The 23,884-nt window shown below is 55.0% G+C and overlaps 1 protein-coding gene across 4 annotated transcripts; it reads left to right on the top strand.

Annotated features, from left to right (window-relative positions):
- The first annotated feature begins 3,348 nt into the window (after positions 1–3,348).
- HSPB1 (heat shock protein family B (small) member 1) lies at positions 3,349–18,830 on the top strand. 4 transcript variants are annotated; one of them, XM_084650668.1, is made up of 4 exons: positions 3,349–3,424; positions 13,550–13,989; positions 17,851–17,914; positions 18,511–18,830. In XM_084650668.1, the coding sequence occupies exons 1-4, from the start codon at positions 3,375–3,377 to the stop codon at positions 18,698–18,700; spliced, it is 744 nt and encodes a 247-aa protein (XP_084506794.1). In that variant the 5' UTR covers positions 3,349–3,374; the 3' UTR covers positions 18,701–18,830. The 4 variants fall into 4 exon arrangements, with proteins under 4 accessions (XP_084506794.1, XP_084506795.1, XP_084506797.1 ...); XM_084650669.1 differs by lacking the exon at positions 3,349–3,424 and adding an exon at positions 3,452–3,470; XM_084650671.1 differs by lacking the exon at positions 3,349–3,424 and adding an exon at positions 3,540–3,823.
- Positions 18,831–23,884: the final 5,054 nt, after the last annotated feature.

Raw genomic sequence — 23,884 nt, 5'->3', positions numbered from 1 at the left:
CTCATCGCTTTGCATGGGCCTGGCCGTCCAAGAGGAGATAACGGACTCCTGCTTGGTTCTTGATTAGGAATGTTCAGAGGGCCAGATCACGGTATGGTGTAAGCAGGCAAAGCTCCATTACGGTGAAAGGAGCTGCTTCCATTTACATCAGCTGAGACTCAACCGTGGTGTTTCAGTCACCCAAGTCTAAGTGGATTATGGGGTATGTCTAGTCCTTCCTTTACATGTTCATTGTTGCCAGAGCGGCTGTTTGAACTGAAACTAGTTGCAAACAGATCAGGCATCTGCCAGATTGGCAGGGGCCACAGAGTCCCGGGACAGGAGCAGGGTGCTGGGCTGAATGTAGCATCCTCTGAGAAATTGGCAATGAACAGTGCCGAGGGATGGATAACAGAAGACTGCATCCCTAGATCATCAATCTGGTTTCAGCAAACATTGCAAATGAGTCACTGACCTTAGGAACAGAACAACTTTCCAAAGACGTGGGGTGCTTCCTGATTTTAAAGAAAAATAAGAACAGCCATACTGGGTCAGACCAAAGGTCCATCTAGCCCCGTATCCTGTCATCCAACAGTGGCCAATGTCAGGTGTCCCAGAGGGAATGAACAGAACAGGTCATCATCAAATGATCCATTCCCAGCTTCTGGCAAACAGAGGCTAGGGACACCATCCCTGCCCATCCTGGCTAATAGCCATTGATGAACCTATCCTCCATGAATTTATCTAGGTTTTTTTTTTTTTTTTTAAAAAAACCCTGTTATAGTCTTGGCCTCCACAACATCCTCTGGCAAGGAGTTCCACAGGTTGATGGTGTCTTAAGGAGTCACTCTCTCGTACAGTGGCAGATGCTATCCCCCCTTGCTACGTTATCGCCCAATGGCGTTAAGACTTGGACTGACTTTGGATCACGGGCTGAAGTGGCTTCTTTAACATGCCCTTGCTCTGTAAGTGACTGGGTAGTGGACCCGTTGCTGTGGGCCAGAGGAGGAGGATGGGACCCAATGGGCTATTGTCAGTGCTCAAATTTTAGGGGAAAAAAAATAAGGCAGGTCCTGAATGGCAAGTGACTTGCTCACTTTAACGGAAGTGAGAAGCAATGGGGCCTGTAAGCCAGGCGTGTTGTAGCTCTTAGAAACAGTAAGGGGACCCAGCTCCCCAATAATTCAAGCACTCGACTTACATCCCTGCGAGTGGTGAGGAAAGCCTCAGCTCTCACTTCTGCAAATCAAGCACCTCCTTTCCTAGCCCAGATACCTCCCAACCGCAACACCTAGAACGTCCCAGCTTCAAACTCCAGTGAGGCTCCAGGGCTGGTCAGCCCATAGGCGTGTCTGCCCAGGCCCTTCATCCAGGCTTTGTCAATTCAAACAAAACCTCACAAAACACAATGTTCCCAACCAAAGCAGGCTGCCAGGACCCAAAGAACGATCACGCTGTACCCTGCCCCCAGGACTAGTCACAGACCCCACCCTCCTGCCTGCAGCCCCTCTTCAACTGAGCTCTCCCAGCCCTTCATAGGGAATGCCTGACCTCTTCCCAGTTGGGTCTTGTAATCAAACAGGGCAGGCTGGCCCCAGACCCCTGGGGCTTTATATAGGCAGAGCATCCGGTTACATCTCCACTTGTCACACCCATGTGTTTATGGGAGGGAGACCCTACCTCCCCAGTTAAGCCCGACTCTCAAAGGCTGACCCACCCGTAAAACGTAGGGCTGGAACAAATCACCTGGCCAGTGCAGGGTTAGTCTTCCCAGGCTGTTGGCTAGTGTTTACTTGGCCCACTTTTGACTCTCCCAGGTCATGGGGCTTCTGCCACGTCCCCTAGGAGATTGTTCCACAGGCCAGCACAAGATGCATTCCCTCCTGCTGAGAAGGGATGGCTATCCCAGGTCAGGCCGCAGGGGCATCTCACCACCATTGCAATGGAACGCAATGCCAGTCACAAACAGCCTGGTCCTTTAACAGCGCGGGGGCGCGTGGTCTGCGTGACCTGAACAAACGGCCCTTTCCATCACTGTGCACTTCCAACCTGCAGCACACTTGCTATGGGCCTCCTCTCCAAGGCACCTGGCCGCCCTGCTCTGCTGGCCGGGGCTGAAGTACCCTGGCTGGCAAGATTAAGCAGCAGGGGTGGTGTTATGGCTCAAGTTGTCTTTACAGGGGAGGAAAGCGATGCTTTGCTCCAGTCAGCGACCCTGTTCCCAGACAGTTGTGCTAACTGGCTCCTTCAAAGGTGCAAAGCAGGGAACGTGCTTTTTAAAAAAACAAAAACGATATTCTACAGCGTGTGTGAACAACCGCCATTAAGATTTCCTGCTGTTACGGTTTATTTGCACTTGTGCCCCCCGCCACAGAAAGGACAACGTACAGACAAGAAACCCTCCCCTCCCACACACAAATCCTCATGCTGTCCTGACTGCTCAGGCCGAGACGCACGCATTGGCGTGACTGCGTTCGGAGACCCCACGGGTGAAATGAGGTACTAAGAAAGGCCACGCCTTCCTCTCCACAAGTAGCCCCCGCTAGCCTGGCGCTCTACGACTCGGCCACACCCAACATCAGCGACACACCAGACAAAGACAGTGCATCAGGGAAAAAGTCCAGTCTTCCTCAAGTTCTTCTACAGTGTCTGTCCCCTGCTCGGTGGAGGGAGCTGACTGGAACAAATGTAGAAATATTTCAGTATTTGCCTTTTTTGCCCCGCCCCGCCCCGCTCCTTTTCGGGTTGTGAGTACAGCTGTAGACGCAGTGAGCTGGATGGATTCTAATAAAACATACAGTATATATTGTAATGGACTCGCAGGGTGCTGAGTGGTCTGTTTGGAGAGGGCATTGGGGTGGGCTTTGCAAAGGCTGTCCACTATGAACCCAGTTCTGTCTCCAGATCTCTAGGCTTCCCTGCGCTGTCTAATCTCCCTCTGGGTCGGGGCGCAGTGCTCGGCCCCTGGCAGGATCGAGCCCTTGATATTTGTGGTACTTTCCTTGCTCAGCTTTTCTTCCCCTGCTGCAGTTTCCATGGCAGCGCTCACTCCTCCAAGCACAGATGCCCTGACACCAATAAGCCTACAGACATGATCAGCCATGGGGGGGCGGGGAAGGGGTAAAACGCTGTGGAGCTGTCAGTCTGCAGACAGAAGGTAGGGGCTAGGGCTCATCATTGTGATTTTGCGCTAGGCTGGAGCAATGGCTTCCGGAAAGCTATATTTTAAAAAAAACAAAACAAACTTTGCACATGTGACTTCAATAACGACACCATCTGCAAACCCTCCAGGGCTTTGCTAGCAGGAGTGAATATCAGGAACACTGAGCCCTTTGTTCCCGACCTCGCCCCATCCCACCAGCACAAGTCACTCCTCTCCCTCCTTGACGAGCTCAATGCCACAGGAAAACAGAGAAAGAGGGTGCAGATCAACTCAGCGCTGCAGGTTGTATGAACTCAACCAGGGCCTTTCACCTTTGGGAGCTGACTGGGTGATTTGCTTGTTTTTCATTTAAGAGGTGGAAAGGGAGCAGGGGCACAAAGACGAATGGACGGGAACGGGGGGAGGAAAACGAAATAGGTGGATACTAAAGAAGAGAAAAAGGGGGAGGGAAGCTAGAGCAGACACCGGAGATGAAAAGAACAGCATGAGAAGACTAGAAAGACACACAACATCATCATCTTCCACGAGGGAAGGATCCAAATGGCTCATGGGACTATAAACATCAAGTACTAAGAGCTGGGACTTAGCGATAATTGGAGAAGTCACCCTCTGCTTGAAGGTGCAGGGATTGTGGGCCTGAGACCTGGAAGTGCTACTTGGAGCCGTTTGAAGTCAGGGCAGGTACATTAGCAGGTGCAGGGAATGATTACTCTTTGAGGCTCCTTCCACAGCAGCTGCTTGGCCTGGAGGCGGTTTCATTGTGAGCAGGGGAGATGCTGCCATGGTAATGTCTCAGCTGCAGAAAGCTAATAAGGCCTAGTCTGGCTTTCCAGTCTGGGCACGTGATTAGCTCCCATGGGGGGGGCGCGTCAGCCTCCAGCTTTAAAGGGAGGCAGCTAGGCTAGCGTAACTCTGTGTGCGGTTCCTCCATAACTAAATATTCAGTACTTGTAGCTTTGGGGATTTTTCAGGCCAGAAGGGAGCCTTAGCTGATCCGGTCTGAGCTCCTGTGTAACACAGGCCAGCAGATTTCACCCAGTTACCCCAGTAACTTGTGTAGGGCTAAAGCATCTTTTCCCAAAAGGCCTGCAAGGCTGGCTTTGGAGCCATCAAGAGAAGGCAAATCCACCTCTTCCCTCGGGAGCTGATTTCCCATGGCCACCCACCCTCTGTTAAAAATGGGCACCTGGTTTCTAGGCTAGTCTTGTTTCTCTCCAATGTAAATTCAGCACCGATGGCTCAGCACACGTGTGATCCTGTAACAAACCAGTTTACGAGAGCTAGCCCTACAGTAACAAAGCCCTAGGTTCAAGACTGACCCTACAATAACAAACTGGCAAGGGGCGTGGAGGGAATCAGGCATGACCTATGAAAAGGAAACTTCTCCCTGAACCCATCCCGATTCATAGTGAATGAAAGCTGGTGTGGTTGCTCTGGGTTCATGGGTCCAGCCTAGCAGCAAATCCTCCATCACTTGGGGGCTTGAACGCTTTGGAGAGGGGACACTCGCTCAGGCACAAGCATGAGGGCTCGGGACAGGACTCACTGGGGGAGCTGCAGGGAATCCAATGAAGTGACCAGAAAGGCTCCTCCTGGCTGTAAAACCTAGGAATCAATCACACTAGTTCTCAACTGATAAGTGTCCACATCACAAGCCCAGCAGCACACCTGGCCCATGAGTTGGTGGGCTCAGAAGACAGCCTGAACCTGGGGAAGGGGGTCTCTTTGGGCCCCCCCAGGAAGGAGCTGGGCACTTGACAGTGCAGTATCAGGGAGCTGTCCAGGCAGTGCCTGCTCTATAAATGGACGTGGGAGGTTCAGGCGCCCAGGCTGGCAGGGTGGGAACACAGACAGACAGTTTAAAATCCTCGTGGGGATGGCAGTGCGCACCTCTCATGAACAGCCCCCCGGGGACCCGCCACAGGGAGGCACCATCTAGGGAATAGGGCAAAAACCTGGGGGTCAAAAAACATGGGTCCTAGACCCAGCTCAGCCACTGACCTGCTGAGTGACCTTGGGCAAGTCACACCCCTCTGTGCCTCAGTTTCCCTTCTCTGCCTCATCTCTTTAGACAGTAATCTCTTTGGGGCTTTCCCTGTGCCTAGCACCCCAGAGCCCTGATCTCAGGTGGGGCCTCGAGGCACTCCCACAAGAAAGCAGCCGGCCTGGGGAGGGATTCAGCTGAATTGAGCAGAGTTGGGCAGCTGGATTACAGAGGATGTGGGGAAATTAAAACAAGGCACATGGCTCGGCGTCCAGCAGCACTGCAAGTGCCAGCCAAGGCAGTCCTTCGTGCCCATCTGCCTCACAGCCACTGGACCAAGACTGCCAGTCGCTCCACAGGGGGCTTGCCTCACCCAGGCCTGCGATGTGCTGATCCCAGGGCAGGCAGCCTGACATCCCTGCTGTAGCCCCTCCAGGAGGCAAATTGAGTGCAGCTCCCTGGCATCCCCCCCAAAGGCCTAGCGCCAGCTTTATCTGCCACATGCCAGCCGTGACGGATGCTTCCCCATGGAGCATCCCTGGCTGCTTCCACAGCTCGCTGCTACAGCCTGGGGGGCACCAAATTCAGAGCAAGCTGTGGCTCGGGGGGGGGGGAGAGGAAGCACAAGACAACAAGCGATTCGAGGGCTGCGTGGGTCTGCAGTGGAGATTCTGGGCTGCAAAGGGAAGTTCTCGGGGAGGGGAGCCGTACGGAGCTAAGCATTGTCAGGGCCTAAACAAAGAATTAGTCCTAATAACCATTTCGCTGCCTGGCAACGGCCTCTCGGTGCCTGCACAGTGACAGCCTAAGGTGCGTCCATGCTGCAGCTGGATTCCCAGGTGGAGACGACGGGTGGTGGTGGTGGTTGGGGACTCCCTCCTAAGGGGGACGGAGTCATCCAGCTGCCGTCCAGACTGGGAGACTCGAGAAGTTGCCTGGAGCTAGAATTCAGGCTGTGACGGAGTGTCTGCCGAGACTGATCAAGTCCTCAGACCGCGACTTCCTCCTATTTCTCCACGTGGGCACCAAGGATACTGCCAAGAATGACCTTGAGCGGGTCACTGCAGACTGCATGGCTCTGGGAAGAAGGATAAAGGAGGGTGAGGCACAAGTCATGTGCTCGTCCGTCCTCCCTGGTGAAGGAGAAGGCCCAGGTAGGGACCATCGAATTGTGGAGGTAAATGTGGGGTTACGCAGGTGGTATCGGAGAGAGGGCTTTGGATTCTTTGACCGTGGGATGTTGCTCCGGGAAGAAGGATTCCTAGGGAGAGATGGCATCCACCTAACAGAGAGGGAAGAGCATCTTCGCAGGCAGGCTGGCTAACCTAGTGAGGAGGGCTTTAAACTAGGCTGGCAGGGGGATGGTGACCGAAGCCCTGAGCTAAGGGGGCTACCAGGAGGAAAGACAAGGAGGAGGGTGGAACAGGGGAGGCCTCCGGATTCACACTGAGGAAGTAGGGAAACTGACTAGTTCTCTTAGGTGCTTGGACGTGAACACAAGAAGCCTGGAAACAAGCAGGGAGAACTGGAAGTCCTGGCACAGTCAAGGAACCAGGACGTGATTGGAACAACAGAGCCTTGGTGGGATAACTCACATGAGTGGAGCACTGTCATGGATGGGTATAAAGCGTTCAGGAAGGACAGGTATGGGAGGACAGGTGGGGGAGTAGCACTGTATGTAAGAGAGCGGTAGGACTGCTCAGAGCTCCGGTATGAAACTGGAGAAAAGCCCGTTGAGAGTCTTTGGGTTAGTTTAGAGGGAGAGCGACAAGGGTGATGTCGTGGTGGCGTGTGCTATAGACCACCGGACCAGGCTTTCTTTGGACAACTAACAGAAGTTTCCAGATCACAGGCCCTGGTTCTCATGGGGGACTTCAATCAGCCTAACATCTGCTGGGAGAGCAATACAGCGGTGCACAGACATTCCAAGAAGTTTTTGGAGAGTGTTGGGGACAACTTCCTGGTGCAAGTGCTGGAGGAACCAACTAGGGGCCGTGCTCCTCTTGACCTGCTGCTCACAAACTGGGAAGAATTAGTAGGGGAAGTAGAAGTGGGTGGCAACCTGGGCAGCAGTAACCACGAGATGGTCGAGTTCAGGATCCTGACACAAGGAAGAAAGGAGAGCAGCAGAATACGGATCCTGGACTTCAGAAAAGCAGACTTTGACTCCCTCCGGGAACTGATGGGCAGGATCCCCTGAGAGGCTAATATGAAGGGGAAAGGAGTCCAGGAGAGCTGGCTGTATTTTAAAGAAGCCTTATTGAGGGCGCAGGAACAAACCATCCCGATGTGGAGAAAGAATAGCAAATATGGCAGGTGACCAGCTTGGCATAACAGAGAAATCTTTGGGGAGCTTAAAACACAAAAAGGAAGCTTACAAGAAGTGGAAATTTGGACAGATAACTAGGGAGGAGTATAAAAATATTGCTCCAGCATGCAGGGGTGAAATCAGGAAGGCCAAGGCACTATTGGAGTTGCAGCTAGCAAGGGAAGTGAAGTGTAACAAGAAGGGTTTCTACAGGTATGTTAGCAACAAGGTGGTCAGGGAAAAAGTGTGGGCCCCTTACTGAATGGGGGAGGCAACCTAGTAACAGAGAATGTGGGAAAAGCTGAAATACTCAATGCTTTTTTTGCCTCTGACTTCACAGACAAGGTCAGCTCCCAGACTGCTGCACTGGGCAGCAGAGCATGGGGAGGAGGTGAGCAGCCCTCTGTGGAGAAAGAGGCGGTTCAAGACTATTAGAAAAGCTGGACAGGCACAAGTCCATGGGGCCGGATCTAATGCATCTGAGGGTGTTGAGGGGAATTGGCTGATGTAACTGCAGAGTCATTGGCCATTATCAGGGGAGGTCCTGGACAACTGGAAAAAGGCAAATATAGTGCCCATCTTTTAAAAACGGAAGAAGGAGAATCTGGGGACCTTTAGACCGGTCAACCTCACTTCAGTCCCTGGAAAAATCACGGCGCAGGTCCTCAAGGAATCCATTTTGAAGCACTTCGAGGAGAGGAAGGTGGTCAGGAACAGTCAACATGGATTCACCAAGGGCAAGTCATGCCTGACCAACCTGATTGCCTTCTATGATGAGCCAACTGGCTCTGTGGAGATGGGGAAAGTGGTGGATGTGATATACCTTGACTTCAGCAAAGCTTTTGATATGGTCTCCCACTGTATTCTTTGGTTTCAGAGTAGCAGCCGTGTTAGTCTGTATTCGCAAAAAGAAAGGGAGGACTTGTGGCACCTTAGAGACTAACCAGTTTATTTGAGCATAAACTTTCGTGAGCTACAGCTCACTTCATCGGATGCATTCAGTGGAAAATACAGTGGGGAAATTTATATACATAGAGAACATGAAACAATGGGTGTTACCATGCACACTGTAACGAGAGTGATCACTTAAGGTGAGCTATTACCAGCAGGAGAGCGGGGGTATTCTTCTCAGCAAGTTAAAGAAGTATGGATTGGATGAATGGACTATAAGGTGGATAAAAAGCTGGCTAGATTGTCGGGCTCAAGGGGTAGTGATCAATGGTTCGATGTCCAGTTGGCAGCTGGTATCAAGCGGCATGCCCTGGGGGGTCTGTCCTGGGGCCGGTTTTGTTCAACATCTTCATTAATGATCTGGATGAGGGGATGGATTGCACCCTCAGCAAGTTCGCAGATGACACTAAGCTGGGGGGAGAGATAGATACACTGGAGTGTTGGGATAGGGTCCAGAGTGACCTAGACAGATTGGAGGATTGGGCCAAAAGAAATCTGATGAGGTTCAACAAGGACAAGTGCGGAGTCCTGCACTTAGGACGGAAGAATCCCATGCACCGCTACAGGCTGGGGACCGACCAGCTAAGCGGCAGTTCTGCAGAAAAGGACCTAGGGGATTGCAGTGGACAAGAATCTGGATATGAGTCAGCAGTGTGCCCTTGTTGCCAAGAAGGCTAACGGCATTTTGGGCTGCATTGGAAGGAGCACTGCCAGCAGATCGAGGGAAGTGATTATTCCCCTCCATTCAGCACCGGTGAGGCCCCATCTGGAGTACTGTGCCCAGTTTTGGGCCCCCCCCTACAGAAGTGATGTGGACAAGTTGGAGAGAGTCCAGCGGAGGGCAATGAAAATGATCAGGGGACTGGGGCACATGACTTACAAGGAGAGACTGAGGGAACTGGGGTTATTTAGTCTGCAGAAGAGAAGAGTGAGGGGGGATTTGATAGCAGCCTTCAACTACCTGAAGGGGGGTTCCAAAGAGGATGGAGCTCGGCTGTTCTCTGTGGTAGCTGATGACAGAACAAGGAGCAATGGTCTCAAGTTACAGTGGGGGAGGTCTAGGTTGGATATTAGGAAACACCATTCCACGAGGAGGGTGGTGAAGCACTGGAATGGGTTCCCTAAGGAGGTGGTGGAATCTCCATCCTTAGAGGATTTTAAGGTCAGGCTTGACAAAGCCCTGGCTAGGAAGATTTAGTTGGGGTTGGTCCTGCTTTGAGTAGGGGGTTGGACTAGATCTCCTGAGGTCTCATCCAACCCTAATCTATGATTCTATGAAGGCGTCAGTCCCAGCCGGGTAGCCAGACAGATTGCAAGGCCAGCAGGGACTGCTGTGCTCACCTAATCTGACCTCCTGCCTTGCACAGGTCACAGAATGGCCCCCAAATAATCCCTAGAGCAGAGCTTCTGGAAAAACATCCCATCTGGAGTTAAACATAGCGTTGGGACCCTTGGGAAGTTGGTGCAATGGTTAATTGCGCTCACTGGTAAAAACAAACGCCTTATTTCCATTCCGAATCTGTCTAGCTTCAACGTCCAGCCCTTGGACGTGTTAGCCCTTTCTCCGCTAGACGGTCATGCCCATTGTCCAATATTGGTTCCCCAGGTAGATACGGATAGCCTGTGGTCAAGTCACCCTACGCCCTTCCCCTGGTTAAGCTCAATAGATGGAGCTCCTGGAGTCTCTCACTCTAAGACAGGTTTCTAATCCTTTCATCATTCTCAGGGCTCTTCCCTGACCCCTCTCCAGTTGACCACCATCCCACGCGGCCACAGGATTCCAGCAGCAGTCGCACCACTGCCAAATACAGAGGGGAAAGAACTTCTCTGCTTCTACTCGAGAGTCCCCCGTTTATGCCACTGCTGGGATTTTGGCCCCACCGTTGCAGAGAGGGGAGATTGCCATGAACACGGGGGCTCTCTAAGTCCTCCACTCAACAAGGCCACCTGCTCCCCCACCGTTAACTCCCAGAAGATGCCCTGAACCCTGGTGTCCTCATTCTCCCGCCATTCTGGGAGCTCTGCCCAGCCTTGGTGGCGGAATAGCCCAGCCCAGCCCATGCCTGTGGGCCAGAGCCGTGGGGCCAGGCAGGTGGTGGGGACGGGAGGTTGGGATCACCAGGGCATCTCCTTAGAACAGTGCGGGTTGCTTCTCGGGGGCCCACCAAAACCTCGACAGACCTCTCATAAAAAGCCATGGAGAGCCAGAGGGGGCAGACCGGCAGCCCCCGCCAGGACGGCCACCATGCCCCACATCTGCCTAGTGGGAGGGAGGGGGATGGGGCAGCCCAGCATCAGCCTGTGGTTGAGGAGAAAGAAACCCATGAGCCACCCCACACCCTTTAAGCCACTACCTCTACTAGATGGGACACCATCATTCTCCTGCCCCAGCCCACGGACGGGCACGTTCCTGCCATCCGCTGGGGCTGCCCTCTGCCCGGGGGGCTGGGGCATGGCTGAACACTAGATTTGCTCCCCAGCCCCGTCAAGAGGGGCACCTCGTCACTGGGGTGATTTGGTAGGGACCGGGGGCGGGGGACAGAGCAGAGAGACCAGGGGCTTGTGCCCCCCGCCCCCAGCCCTGGCCCGGTGCTGTAGCTGGCCGGCAGGGGAAGCTGGGGTGACGGGTTTGAAGATCCCGCTGGCAGCAGCTGGCTGCGCCTGTGTGTTCTGGGAACAGAGGCCCCTGCCGGGTGGGGGGGGGGTGGGGAAGAAGGTGCTGGATGATTCCCAGAGTCTCTCCCTGCCTCCCCCGCACTCAGCCTCCTCATCACGCTCGGTAATTGTTGCAGCTGTAGGAGCAGAGTGTCGCGTGGCAGATGGGCCCTGTCAATCTCCGGTAATTGAGGCAACAGGCGATAGTCGCCCCCTCCCCGCCCCGCCCCGGCCCCTGCGCGCGTCGCGGCCAAGGGAGGCAGCCGGGAAAGGCCAGGCTGTGCCCTCGCTGTGCCCTTGCCCGCTCTGGCACCAGCCCCATCTCTGCCCTCAGCTTGGCTGGGATCCAGATGTATGTCTCAAAGCCGACAGGGTCTCAGACTGTTGGCTGGGGGTCTGTAACCGGGGGGGGCCATGCGGGGGCTGGTCGGCCATGCCTGTGTCCTCCCTCACCGCGCAGCCCAGCCAAGCTGGCATCTGCTGCCCTAGGGCACGGTATCTCCTGCAGCTGCATCCGTGGGGCAGCAAACCAGTAGACGCACTGCTTCTGTTCCTCTCCTGCCTGCCCCTCACCCCAGGCCTCCAGAGACCCCCCCCACCATAGCACACAGGCTGCGTGCACCCCTGGGATTGGATTCTCCACTGCCCAGGGAGGGGCCGGTGCAATGGAAGTGGGGAAGAGCGTGGCAAGAAGCAAGAACCCTCTAGTGATCATGCCAGGATCAGGCTTTCAATTGCCTTGTCCTTGGCAGGGTGGGCACGGGCTCCTTTACAGCTGAACGGCTGTGCTCAGCCCAGCGGTGGGTTTGAAACTGGATCCTGCCCCGCACTGTGCCCGGCTAGGGAGTCAGGAGAGGGCAGCAGTCCGGGAGGTGGTTACGGGCGAGAGGGATCACGCCTTGGCCTCTCACAGAGAGACAAGGGGGCAGAAGGCGCAAGCGGATCCTTGCAATCCCGGGGGTACCTGAGCGGGAGGCAGCCAGCTGTCCAATGCATTTGCCCCACTTTCCTCCCCGACTATGTACAGAGGAGCCAGTAATTCCTGTCTTGGGCCACTGTCTGCATGGAGCCTGGCTTGTTCTCCCGCTGCTCCCTGGCTGCCCGCATCCCAAATGCCCTGGGCCTTGTCTACCTATTCATTCACCAGCTCACTCACTATCTCCTCCCCCACAGCCGTACCCGCCCATCCACTCAGCCCTGCGCTTCCCCATCACTGCTCTATTCACCCACACGCAGCCCTCTTCCCCCCCCCTGCACCCAGCCTCTCGCTTAATGTGGCTCCAAGGCCTCTGCACGCAGCCAGCCCCTCGCCGGCACCCACCACCACCAGCGTGGACGTCAAACGTTTTGCAGCGCGAGTTAATGAAGCTGCAACAGTCGCTCAAGGGAGCCCAGCCAGACCCAGATGCGCTGGGGGCGGGGAGGGAAACATGGCTGCGGCAAAGAGTCCTGGGCTGTTGCATTTTACCTACCAAGCTAGTCTGCAAGCAGGCTCCCCGGTGGACCACGGCACCCCTTAAACCTCAAAGCCAGGGTAAGGCCCAGCTGCAGGTGAAGAGTCCCTCCATTCTAAGCACTAGACAACACGCTGCAGCTGGGCAGGGCATTTACACTGCAGGAGTCTTTGGGAATCTCTCCCCTGGACACAGGTTTGAATCCATGCCCCCCACCCTATTTCTGTCCACACTGAAATTGGTGTGACATGGGCCACCAAGCGCTCAGCACCCAGACCCTTTGCTCCTGCTAGTGGGAGGGTCAGAGCCAGAGAGTTCTGCTGTGACACGAGTCCAAGCCCGATCACGTTCCAGTGTGGACACAGCTCGAGCCGCAGAGCCGAGTCAGGAGATCTGCATAGCGCAGTGTGGACCCGTCAGTATTGGGAGATCCAAGGCCAGCAATTGGAAACGCGGGTTCACAACGCAGCATGGACGCTCAACCGTGGGCTCGGAAACACCGAGTCCACAAAGCTGGATCCCCCGACAGTTTTACAATGCAGTGTGGACATCCCCTTGGAGTCCCCCTCCCTCCTGAGAGCCAAGCCCCATTGTACTAGGTGCTGTACAACCATACGGTAAGAAACAGTCCCCAGCCTGCAGAGGTCACAACACAAATACACGACCATCATTATCCCCATTTTACAGGAGGGGGGAAACTGAGGCCCAGAGAGATTAAGTGACTTGCCCAGGGTCACACAGAGAAGCTGTGGCAAGGCCCAAGAACTAAAAACTCTCCTGAATCCCAGAGTCCTGTCTTCACTCCCAAGCCGCCTTCCTGCTGCCCGAGAGCTGCTGCTAGATCGTGGGGAGCCAGCCCCACTCTCCCCTGCTCGCAGACAGAGCAGCTGTGGGAGAAAGCGGGCAGAGCCCGACAGCTGACCTGCTGTTCATCAGCCGTGTAATCTCCATTAATAGCCAGCTGAAATGCCTGGCTAAAAATAACCGGCTGCCTTTTCATAAGGGGCCAGCCCGCGGGAGCGGCTCTAGAGACGCAGTGCTCTCTCCCCCTGCAGCCACAGCAGCGAGGCCGGACCGTCGGGGAAGGGCAGGAAGCGTGACATGTCGGAGCGCCGGGTGCCCTTCACTTTCCTCCGCAGCCCCAGCTGGGACCCCTGGCGGGACTGGTACCTGGGCAGCCGGCTCTTCGACCAGCCCTTCGGCATGCCCCACATCCTCGAGGACTGGGGCAAGTGGCCGAGCAGCACCAGCTGGCCGGGTTACCTCCGCCTGATGCCCAGCCAGGCCACCGAGCCCGTCGCCATCACCAGCCCCATCGTCACCTCGCCAGCCTCCCCCAACCCGGCCTACAGCCGGGCCCTGAGCCGCCAGCTCAGCAGCGGCATCTCGGAGATCCGGCAGACCTCGGACAGCTGGAAGGTTGCCCTGGATGTCAACCACTTTGCCCCGGAGGAGCTGGTGGTGAAGACCAAGGATGGCGTGGTGGAGATCACCGGTGAGTGCTTCCTTTGACGCCTCCTGGCTCAGGCGAGGGGCAGACCTGGTCTCCTTCGAGCCCCAGCCAGTCTCCCTCTTTAGCCCTATGTCTGTGGCAAATGCTGCCCCCTGGGCAGGGTGCGTGACCCAGGCTCCACCGGGCCGGCTGCCACCTGTGGCTCCGGAGAGCCCAGATTCTACCCCCAGTGATGTGGCACATGTGGGTCCCTGCGGGGTGAGTGCTAGGGAACGGGTGCACGCTAGGGAACGGGTGCACCCTTGGCCCTCTCAGTCCCTCGGCTTGGCAGCTCTCGCTTTCCTAGTGCTCAGGCCCCCCCAGCCCAAGCAGGGGGGCAACGGGCAGCAGCCTCACTCCCCATCCACACAGCCTTCGGGAGTGGCTAGAGCCTGCAGTGCATTGCTTGTTCGCTCTGCTTGAAAGCTGCACGGCTCCCCCTGCTTCCAGGGAGGGGTCACGTTCCTCCTCACCATCAGCCAGGAAGGTGTTTGCTCTGGTGATGGAAGAAGAGGGAAAGGACTTGCTTGCCCACCTAGGCATATACAATACACGGGACCCTGGGGATGGGGGAAGGAATTAGCACAGGGACTAAACTGGTTATGCCACCCCATATTACTATTATGATTAAATCTTATTAAATATTGTAATTTCATGCCCACCTAGAGATCTAAACCTCGATCAGGACCCCAGCGTGCTGGGTGCTGTACAAGCACATAGTAAGTAGTCCCCGCTTCATCGAGCATAAGGTCTAAATAAGCAAAGTGTGGGAAGGGAAACTGAGGCACAGAGCTGGAAAATGACTGCCCAGGGTCACCTAGCAGGTCAGCGACAGAGCTGGGAACAGAACCCAGGTTTCCAAGAGTCTCTGGTTCACAGTCTAACCTCCAGCACCTATAGATTTTGCTAGGGTCCTCCAATGAAAGCAAGGAGCCTATATACCTTTGGGGATCTGGGCCAGAGTGCTTCATTAGTGCGTGTATGTACTTGGCAGCGACTGCTCTGGCAGCAAAGGGCATATTTTCTAGGGTAGCACGAAACATGGCAGCTTTGGTTCTCAGGGGAATCGTGTGACTGTTGCTGGTGGATTTGAATCACATTCCTTCCAGCAGCTTCTCCCCCTTCCCCCACCGCTTCGGATCCCAAACGAGAGCTAGGCAAAGCCTCTCACATCCCAATGTTTTCTATCAAAATTTCAAGGAGAAAAGCAAAGTGTGTGAAGAGGATGGAATTTGATGAATTTCCCCCCCCCTCATTTTCCAGCCACTTCTGTTCAACTCCTTCCCCCCACCCCCCAAAAAGCTTCCAACTGAGAAACACCCCATGAAATTAAGTCAAACAACAAACTACCCCGTGCTTTGGCCCAACCATACAAAACAGCTGTGGTTTGGATGGGATCATGTATAGATCAGCCCTGGTCCCCCCCCGAGCCATCCCCCACCACCCTTTTTTAAGGAGGAATTTAGCTGTGTCTGAGGGCCAGGTTGTCAGCTGGTACAAACTTCACTGGAGTGATGCCAGTTCACACCAGCTGAGGATCTGACCGAGTTCAGGGTTTGCTAGGAAGCCTGACAGCAGGTGAGCTGTGGCAATTGGTAGTTCTGGTGTGCAAAGTGACTTCAGTTTCTGCACCAAAGTCCCTGCAATTAGCCCATGAGCAATGGGATCGTGCTGGCTAAGAAGGAGCTGACAAGCAGCAGTTTGATGAGCTGACACCGGGGAGCTCATTTTCCTTTAAAGGATAAAGGCCAGATGCCGGCATACCCGGTGTGAGCCATCCCAACTGCCTTCAGACTCTAAGACCAGCCAAAGGCTCTGCAGATCTGCGGCCCAGAGAAGACAGCTAACAGTTTGGGGGAATGCCCGCTGGGCTTGTAAAGCGATAGATTGCAGGACAGGATTTAGGTCCTTTCCAGACTCCATTCCAGCTGGAGACAACTTCTGACTTCAGCAGCTCCTGGCAAAACCTGAAACTCTCGTGATTAACCCTTGGCAGGGCTGGTGCAGGTTTGAGAACATGCAGGTGAAATGGACTCAGAATGGTGGCACGCAGAACGGAAGCTTAAAAAGGACCGATTCAATCCAAGGTAGACAGTGCTCGCTTGTGGAGTGCCCCACTGCTCCTGTGGGACAACAGGTCAGCTGTCAGGACCCAGCTGGGTAGAGATACTAGCATATGGGTTCAAATCCCTGCTCTGCCATGGACTCCTTATGTGACTTAGCCCCAGCTCCCCAAAGGGATTTAGATCAGTGGGAGTCGGTGCCTAAATAGCAGAGGACCTGGGCCCTCCCCTGTGTAAACCAGGGGTAATCACACTTCTCCACCTGGCAGGAATAGATTGAGAGGCGCTCAGATACTACAATAAAGGGGCTGCATAAGTACCTTAGGGAGAAAATTGCGGGTCGTTAGCACCCAGCTCCTAATGTGAAGCTCAGGGGCCACAAACCAGGCGGATGCGGCGAGGCTGCCTCTGAAACCTTGGGCTTGGCAGCTGTGGACATGGGGAGCGGAGGGCTACCATCCAAGCCAGGCTGTTCTGGAACCGTCCAGACTGCAGCTGGCATGTTTCCTTCCCGAGGATGCAAATCCAGGAGATGAAGTGGATGCCAGCTTTCCTTTGCAACTGGTGGGGCAGGGAGAGACTCTGGGCTTTTCTTCAGTTTTCCATTGTCAGGTGCCGAAACACATCCCCCTAAGCAGTAAGATTCCAGGTTTGCTCCCCCCCTGCGTTCCTGTTTATAGTTGTAGTTGCTCCTGGTCTTTTCCCATCTGTTCAGCTCTGCCTGGCTCATGCTCTGAAAACCAGATCCAGCAACCTGGATGCTGCATCCCTTGCTCAGAGGCGCCCGCGCCTCCCTGTTTTGTAACAAAGCTGCCTTGACGAGTGGGGGGCTGGTTTTTTTCCATTTGCAATCATAACCGATGCAAACGCCGCCCTGCCCAGGCGCAGAGTAACCGTGGTAACAGGGTAGCAGAGAACTAGAAGGATGGGCGGTCGAGCAGCGGTTCTGGGAGCCGTAAGGCTTGCAGCTTGGCTCTGGCCCCGGTTCCCAGCCCCCTCAGCGTAGGGGAGTTCCCACTGCAAGTGAGGGAAGCTGCCTGCACTTGGGGATGTACCAGCTTTCCACCACTGGACAGCTGGGTTCAAGGACACCACCATGGAAGTCAGCCTGGCCGTCTTAGCCTGTTTGTCCCTACTACGGTGGCACTCTCAGCTCAGAGGAGCTTCTGGACTGGCAGGAGCATCATATTAAATTAGGAGTTGTAGCCCCTCGGAGGGCCAGTCCAGGACCAGGACCCCATTGCGCTAGGTGCTGTATGTACACAGAATAAAAACAGAGTCCCATCATAGTCCTCTGCCTGGCCCCACCCCGGGCAAGCTTCCCCGCCCAGAGGTGGGAATCTGGCAAGAACAGCTGATCTCAGAGGATTTCGGCTGAGAGAAAAAAAAAGGCTGCCCCTCACTGGAGGCCGAGCGGGAGAAACCAAACTGCCAGGGCGGATCTGGGGTTTGAGTCCTCACACTCGCCCCCGGATTCAGACTAGAGGCTCGCAGCTCTGAAACGAAGCTGCAATAGGAGCACGTCCTTCTCTGCTTCCCCAGCCAAGCAGCTCCTAGTCACCTTCACAGTCCTGCAGTGGGCATGATGGCTGGGGAGGCGGGCTCGTGGAGGAGTGCCCGGAGAGGCTGGGGCAAGTCATTCCCTTCCCCACTCTCCCAGTGCAATGGAGCGGCCGGGTAAGCCCCGGGGACCTCTGGCTGCAGAATCCCAGCTGAGCCGGGGACATGGCCCTGAGCCAGGCATCATTCCCCTGCATGCATCGCTCACCCCTCTGAAACGGTCTGTCTCCTCCTCTTCCAGGCAAGCATGAGGAGAAGCAGGACGAACACGGCTTCATCTCCAGGTGCTTCACCAGAAAATACACGTAAGTAGCTGGAGGAGAGAGGGCTCTTGGGAGACACTTGGCCTTCATCATCCACCAGCCATGGAAGGTGGGGGAAGAGGTCTTTGCCATATGTACAGTTCAGCACACTGGACGCAGGGGGCGGTTCTGGCTTGACCTAGGGGAAGGACGGCAGCTGACAACCCCTGGCACTGGGATGAGCAATGAGCATTGAGAGGAGACAGTCCTATCCCTGGAACGCTGGTATTCCCATGCACCGTTGGGAACATGCTCTCCAGGGAGACTCGGGCCATCAGGCTCCCACATGATAAGGATCCCCTGGATATAAAGGTTCCCCAGTGTTCAGTCCCCCAGCTCCAGCTTAGCCTTGTGATAGCAAGGCTGTGAGGCAAGGCCTCAGAATCTGGGTTCCTGGCCACGTCTCCTGGGCTGGCAGAAGCGAAGGGTGGTGCAGAGAGCGGTGGTGGCAGGTCCCAGGAGGGATCTACTTCCAGCCCTCTATGGCTAATCACAGGATCGCTGCTGGAAGAGAGTGTAGACAGGAATCCGGTACTAGTGGGTGCCCCCAGGCAAGCCCACTGACCCCACGATCCCTCACTTGCCTCTCCCTTGTGCAGCCTGCCCCCTGGCATCGACGCCACCTCGGTCCGCTCCTCGCTCTCCCCGGACGGCATGCTGACGGTGGAAGCCCCCCTGCCCAAGCCGGCCATCCAGTCTGCCGAGATCACGATCCCAGTCACCTTTGAGAGCCATGCCCAGATCACCCCAACTGACACCAAAAAGCCTGAGGACGCTGCCAAGAAATAAGTAGGCACCTGGCACAGAGGAAAATCGCAGCCCGGCTGGTGCCGCTCGCACCCCAAAGCCATGTTTTGTTTTTTTATTTTGTACTAGTGCATTCACTGAGTTCCCCAAATAAATCTGAAAGTCAAATAAACCAAACACCCACCTGCCTCTCCCCTGTGCTCTGCGTTCCCGTGGCTAGGGTGTAGCCATCCGCATGTCCTTGGTGGGGCCTTTTGCTTTGTAAGCTAGGATTGCAAACACAAGAGAAATTCTCTCCCTGCTCATGTCCCTCCTTACCATAGTGTCCGAGTGCCACCCGACCTCCAGGGTATTTCTCTTCCCAACACCCCTGCGAGGCAGGGAATCCTTATTCTCCTTTTATAGCTGTCACCTAAGGCACAGGGAGGCCCTGTGACTTGCTCAAGATCACAGAGTCAGTGGCTGAGGTGGGTATTGAACCTGGGCCTTCTAGCCATTAGACCGTTCTTCCACACGAGGCATTGCATCACGTGGGGCACTTGGGGACCACGTCGATTCCCACCCCTGTGGCTAGCAGGAGCGCCTACATGCCTGGCACTAAGGAGATGCAGCGTTTCATGGCTCCTTCTGCTGTGGGCTTGGTGGTGGCCTTTGGGGCATGGCCACAGGTCCATTCCCATGCTCCACAGAAACCAGAAAATGATTTTTTTTGGAAATGATTTTCTCCTAGTCCATTGACAGCAGCATGCTGGGAATAAGGAAGGAGATGAGCTCCCTCTCCAGGCCTCAGGTGGCCTTCTTAGCATTCGGGGGGGAGGGGGGGGCACAACTCCCAGACCTTCAGGAAACCCCGCTGCAGCGCTGTCCCCGCCTGACGGTGATTAGAATCAATGGGCCCGATCCTGAGCGGTGCGGGTGTAAGCAACCCCGTTCAAGTCCATGAGGGTGCAGCAGTTGCCCCGGATGTGGCAAAGAACCTTTCGATTTTAAGGAACGACTAGGATCGGTTTTGAACCCCGACCAAGGTTTGCTGTTCTGCTCAGCGGGATGGAGGTTGGAACCAGGCCTGCTTTTATCAACGCTAGCTTGCTTCTTCTGAAGTGTGACTCACCCGCCAGGAATTGCTCTCTGCTGGGCTCCTGAGACCCGTGCTCTGGGATTCGCACGTCCCTGGCATGCCTTTAACAGGCCACCATTTTCTGGAAACCTCCAGGCAACCTTTGCACTCTGCTGATCTTCCAGCCCTTCAGTTTGCCCAGTAGGGTTTTATCCACACTAGGAAACACTGACCCATAATTCCCCACCAGTGCAGCCCTAGCGTTAATGATGATTCGTCTTTAGTTATAGGACAGTAGCGCCTAGCAGGGCAAACTCAGACCATCTACCCTCATGTCATGCTGGGGGGAGAAGCCATGGGCTGCAGAGGAGCCCAGACCTTCCAGCAGAGTGGGTCCCAGAACTGCCCCCCTGCCCCAGCCCCATGGGGCGGGGGGGAAAATGGGGCCAAACCCCTGAACTGCCTGGTGCCTGCTGCCTGAAGCTGTGGCTTGGGCCAAAGGCCATCTTGGAGGACAGTTTCTCCAGGTGGGGGATTCCCTGACAGAAGCAGGCCCAAGCTGGAGCACCAGGGCTGAGCGCCCCACTCCTGGTGGGGCTTGGATGTAGATCTCTTGCCTGGGCTTGGGAGCGAATTTCTACCCTCAGGTTCAAGAAATAGAAAATTAAGCTCCTGCTCCAGCCCTGCCCTCCTTTAATATAGCCAGCTTACCCAAAGAGAGGACCCCAGGGGCTACCACCCACCTGGTGCGCCTTAGAGAGCCCAGGGTGGCTATCAAGTCAGGCTGCCTGCAGCCCAGCCAGCAGCTGCCACCCTGTCCCTTCCAGACACCCAGGCCCCTGGAGAGGGGCACTGCCCATCCACCGCAGCTGCTGTTGTTAATCAGGTTTATTAGGGTAGTGCCTGAGGACCTGCCCAGAACAGGGCCTCATTGTGCAGGGTGCTGTACAAAACACAGTCACAGATGGGCCCTGAAGGCCCACAGAGCAAACAGCCACAGGGAAGGGTTTGAGGGGGACAGGGCAGGGCAGAAGAGGATAAGAGGGGCAGGTGCAGCATGAAGCAACTGGGGGAGGGGGGTAGGTGAGGGCTGGAGCCAAGCCCCAATCAAACACAGGGCAGAGGAAGCCCAGTCATGCTGTGGAAAGCTCGCCAGATGCCTCCTTTGGCTGCCTCTGCCAGTTGCATGAGCTACATTCCCAGAGTCCCTTGCACAGTTGCTAGGGCAGGCGTCCCACAGCCCTGCTCTAGGTGTGCACTGGGGCTGAGGAATGGCCGCTATGGGACCCTGGCTGGTCCCTGCATTACCGTCCCCGAGAGCCCTGACCAATCCAGGTTGGCACATCGGATTGACCGCGTTGCCTTGCGCGGAATTTCCTCTCTGGGTTGGGAAGGGCAGAGACAGCACCAGGCCGGACTGGTTGGGGTTCTCTGGGCTGTCAGTGCAGGGAGCAGCTGGCGGAGGTTCCCAAAGGCCCCGCAGATACCACAGGCAGGGAGGATTCCCATAAACCCCCCGCAGCCCGACGCACGAACACAGCCTTAGATGGCAGCACGGTCTCACTCACTGTTACTATATTACTGCTCTGACAAATCCCAGAGCTAATCCCCCTTCCTGAGTCAGACTCCAAGACAGAGACTCACCCAGCGCTAGTGACCTGAAAAGAATCCCAGAGCCTGTAGGATCCTGGAGAGTTGGTGCTTGGAATCCAGGCATGCTCCAGAAGTCTCCCAAAGCTTTCACCTGAGTAGCCATCAGCATTTGTATGCAGCCACAGCCTGGAAAGGGTTAACAAACCCTGCTCACGAACCACCAAAGAGTCTCTCGTTAATCTCCTCTGGGACACGGAGAGCCAATCCAAGCCCAGGTCCGTAGCGGGACAACCCAATTGATCTCAGACCCAGTTGTCAGCAGACAGGAATCCAGGTCTCAAATAAACATGATTCATCAGTCTGTTTAGGAGAGCTAGGATAGGAGCCGAATGCCTGCCCCGAGCCCCAGGCAATGCCCCGTACACCCTTCCCAGCCAGAGATGGACTTCCACGTGCCTCTAACACTGAGCAGCCAGTGAGCTGGCCAGAAAACAAGAACACGTCGAGGGGTCTTTCAGTATTGGGATGAAACCGACATTTTAAAAATGTGCCTGGAAACCCAGCAAGGCAGACACCCCACAGCCCAGCAGCTGGGAGGTGAGATCCAGGCTCAGGACCCTCTGACTCAGGTAGGGCAGGGACTTGAACCTGGGTCTTCTGTGCGGCTGTCCCAACCCCTGGGCTATTGGCTGTTTTCGGGTGGAGCTCGCCTGTACCGTGATTTTGACCAGAAATTCCACCCTGGCCCCAGAAAGCTTTCCAGGCGACTGTTCAAAACAGATCCATTCCCGACCAACGGTTTTGGTTTCAACAAATCGGCATTTTCCGACAAGTGTGTTGGCAAGAACATCCCAGCCCGCCGTCGCAAAGCCTTGTGCATAGGCTTATTGCAGCCCTGGGGCTGCCCCGATGTTCATTCATGAAGTTTAGAACAATTTAAAAATAAAAATGCAGAAGTGTTTGTGGTTGCTTTTTGCTGGCAACGAGGATGGAACCGAGATCTCATTTACATCCTTGGCTCTTAACCCAGAGCTCATCTGTAGATCTACTCAGAGGGAGCATGTTTCCTAGTGGTTAGAGCAGGGGACACCTTGGTTCCATTTCAGCCCTATCCCCCACTCCCTGCATGGCCTCTTCCCCATTCACTCTTACCCATGGGAGGTGGAGGGGGGATAGTGACATACTTCACAGGGGACCATCACAAGGTTTCATTAAATTAGGTCATTGGACTGTCACTGTTCTATGGACGGAACACTTTCCGATCATCATCATCATCTCAGTCGAGATGTCTAGTCTCGCAGCCAAGCTGCAACATGCATCAGGACAGTCACTGAATCCCAGGAAAATTCCTTCCCCATTGCGCCTCATCTTTCCACCTTTGTCCTAGAGCCGTTCCCTGCAGTGCAATAATCCTCCTCTCCAGACAGCTCCTCATGAGTCATGTAGGCTGTTTATAGCCCCTGGGTCAATGCCAGTTGCTCAGAGCAGCATCAGAAGGCACTTCTGGAATGACACTAGCTCCGTCCCACCACGCTGACGGGGCGTCACTCACGAGATTCAGAAAAGTGATGGAATCAACTCATGAGAGCTTCAGAGCTGCTGAAAAACAGCAGGTTCTTTGTGACTAATGTGTCTTGTGTTACTAATATCATAACTGACCAACTGTTCCATAGGCAGTGGGGTCAGATCCCGACATGCACAGATATTCTCTTAGAACTATATTTTATAGGCTACGGATGTGGTCAAGACTCTAGTAATCGGTGAAAAGCTCAGATATAATAGCCATGAGCATGGTATAAAAACCTAGATGGAGCAATGGAACGATCGAAGCTTTGGGCAAAGCTCAAAAGGTTCACAGAGTTCCCATTCAAGAGAAGAACCCAAAAGTTCTGCCACAAACTGCATCTGAACTATCCAAACTTTGAGTCTTCCCCATCAGGGTGGAAAGCCATTTGCAGATCCAAACTTCCCTCAAGTCCAGGCTGCTTAGTGTCACTCCACTATCTCTGCGGACCCCGAGATCCACCATCACAGCTAGGGACCAAGATCTCTCTGGATATCAGAGCCACAAGGCCCGGTCTGGGCAGGAGAAGGATCCAGATGGCATCACCACTTCCAGTGGCACCAGCTAAATCAGGAGTATGAGACTGTCACCACCTTCCCTTGGTGTGTCCTTGTCTTTCCCCAACTTGTCTCTTTTCTTGCCTATTCCTTTTCCCTTCCATTTTCGCTAACTTTGCAACACAGCTGTAAGCCTCTGACCAGAAAGGCAGTTGAAAAAATTGCCCTAAACAGCCCAATGCTGGTACTGAACAGTTTGCCAGGTCTTGGAGCGGCTGATAAGAGAATGGGAACAGCCATATGGGGTCAGACCAATGGCCCATCTAGCCCAATACAGTACTGGGTTTACAACGGTGCCAGGCCCACAATCCCTCCCCTTACTACTGGCAGCTCTCCCTGGGGTTCAGGGGTAGGAGAGGATCATTGGGTCGGGTGTGTGGTGAGGGCAGCCAGGGAGAGGCCATCTGTCCCTCAGCTGAAGGCAGAGTATGAGGGGTGCACAGTGGCCCCAGGAT

Source organism: Lepidochelys olivacea (genome assembly GCF_965140295.1).
Source record: "Lepidochelys olivacea isolate rLepOli2 genome assembly, chromosome: 17".
Lineage (NCBI taxonomy): Eukaryota > Metazoa > Chordata > Testudines > Cheloniidae > Lepidochelys > Lepidochelys olivacea.
This window is presented reverse-complemented; position numbering and strand designations above follow the sequence as displayed.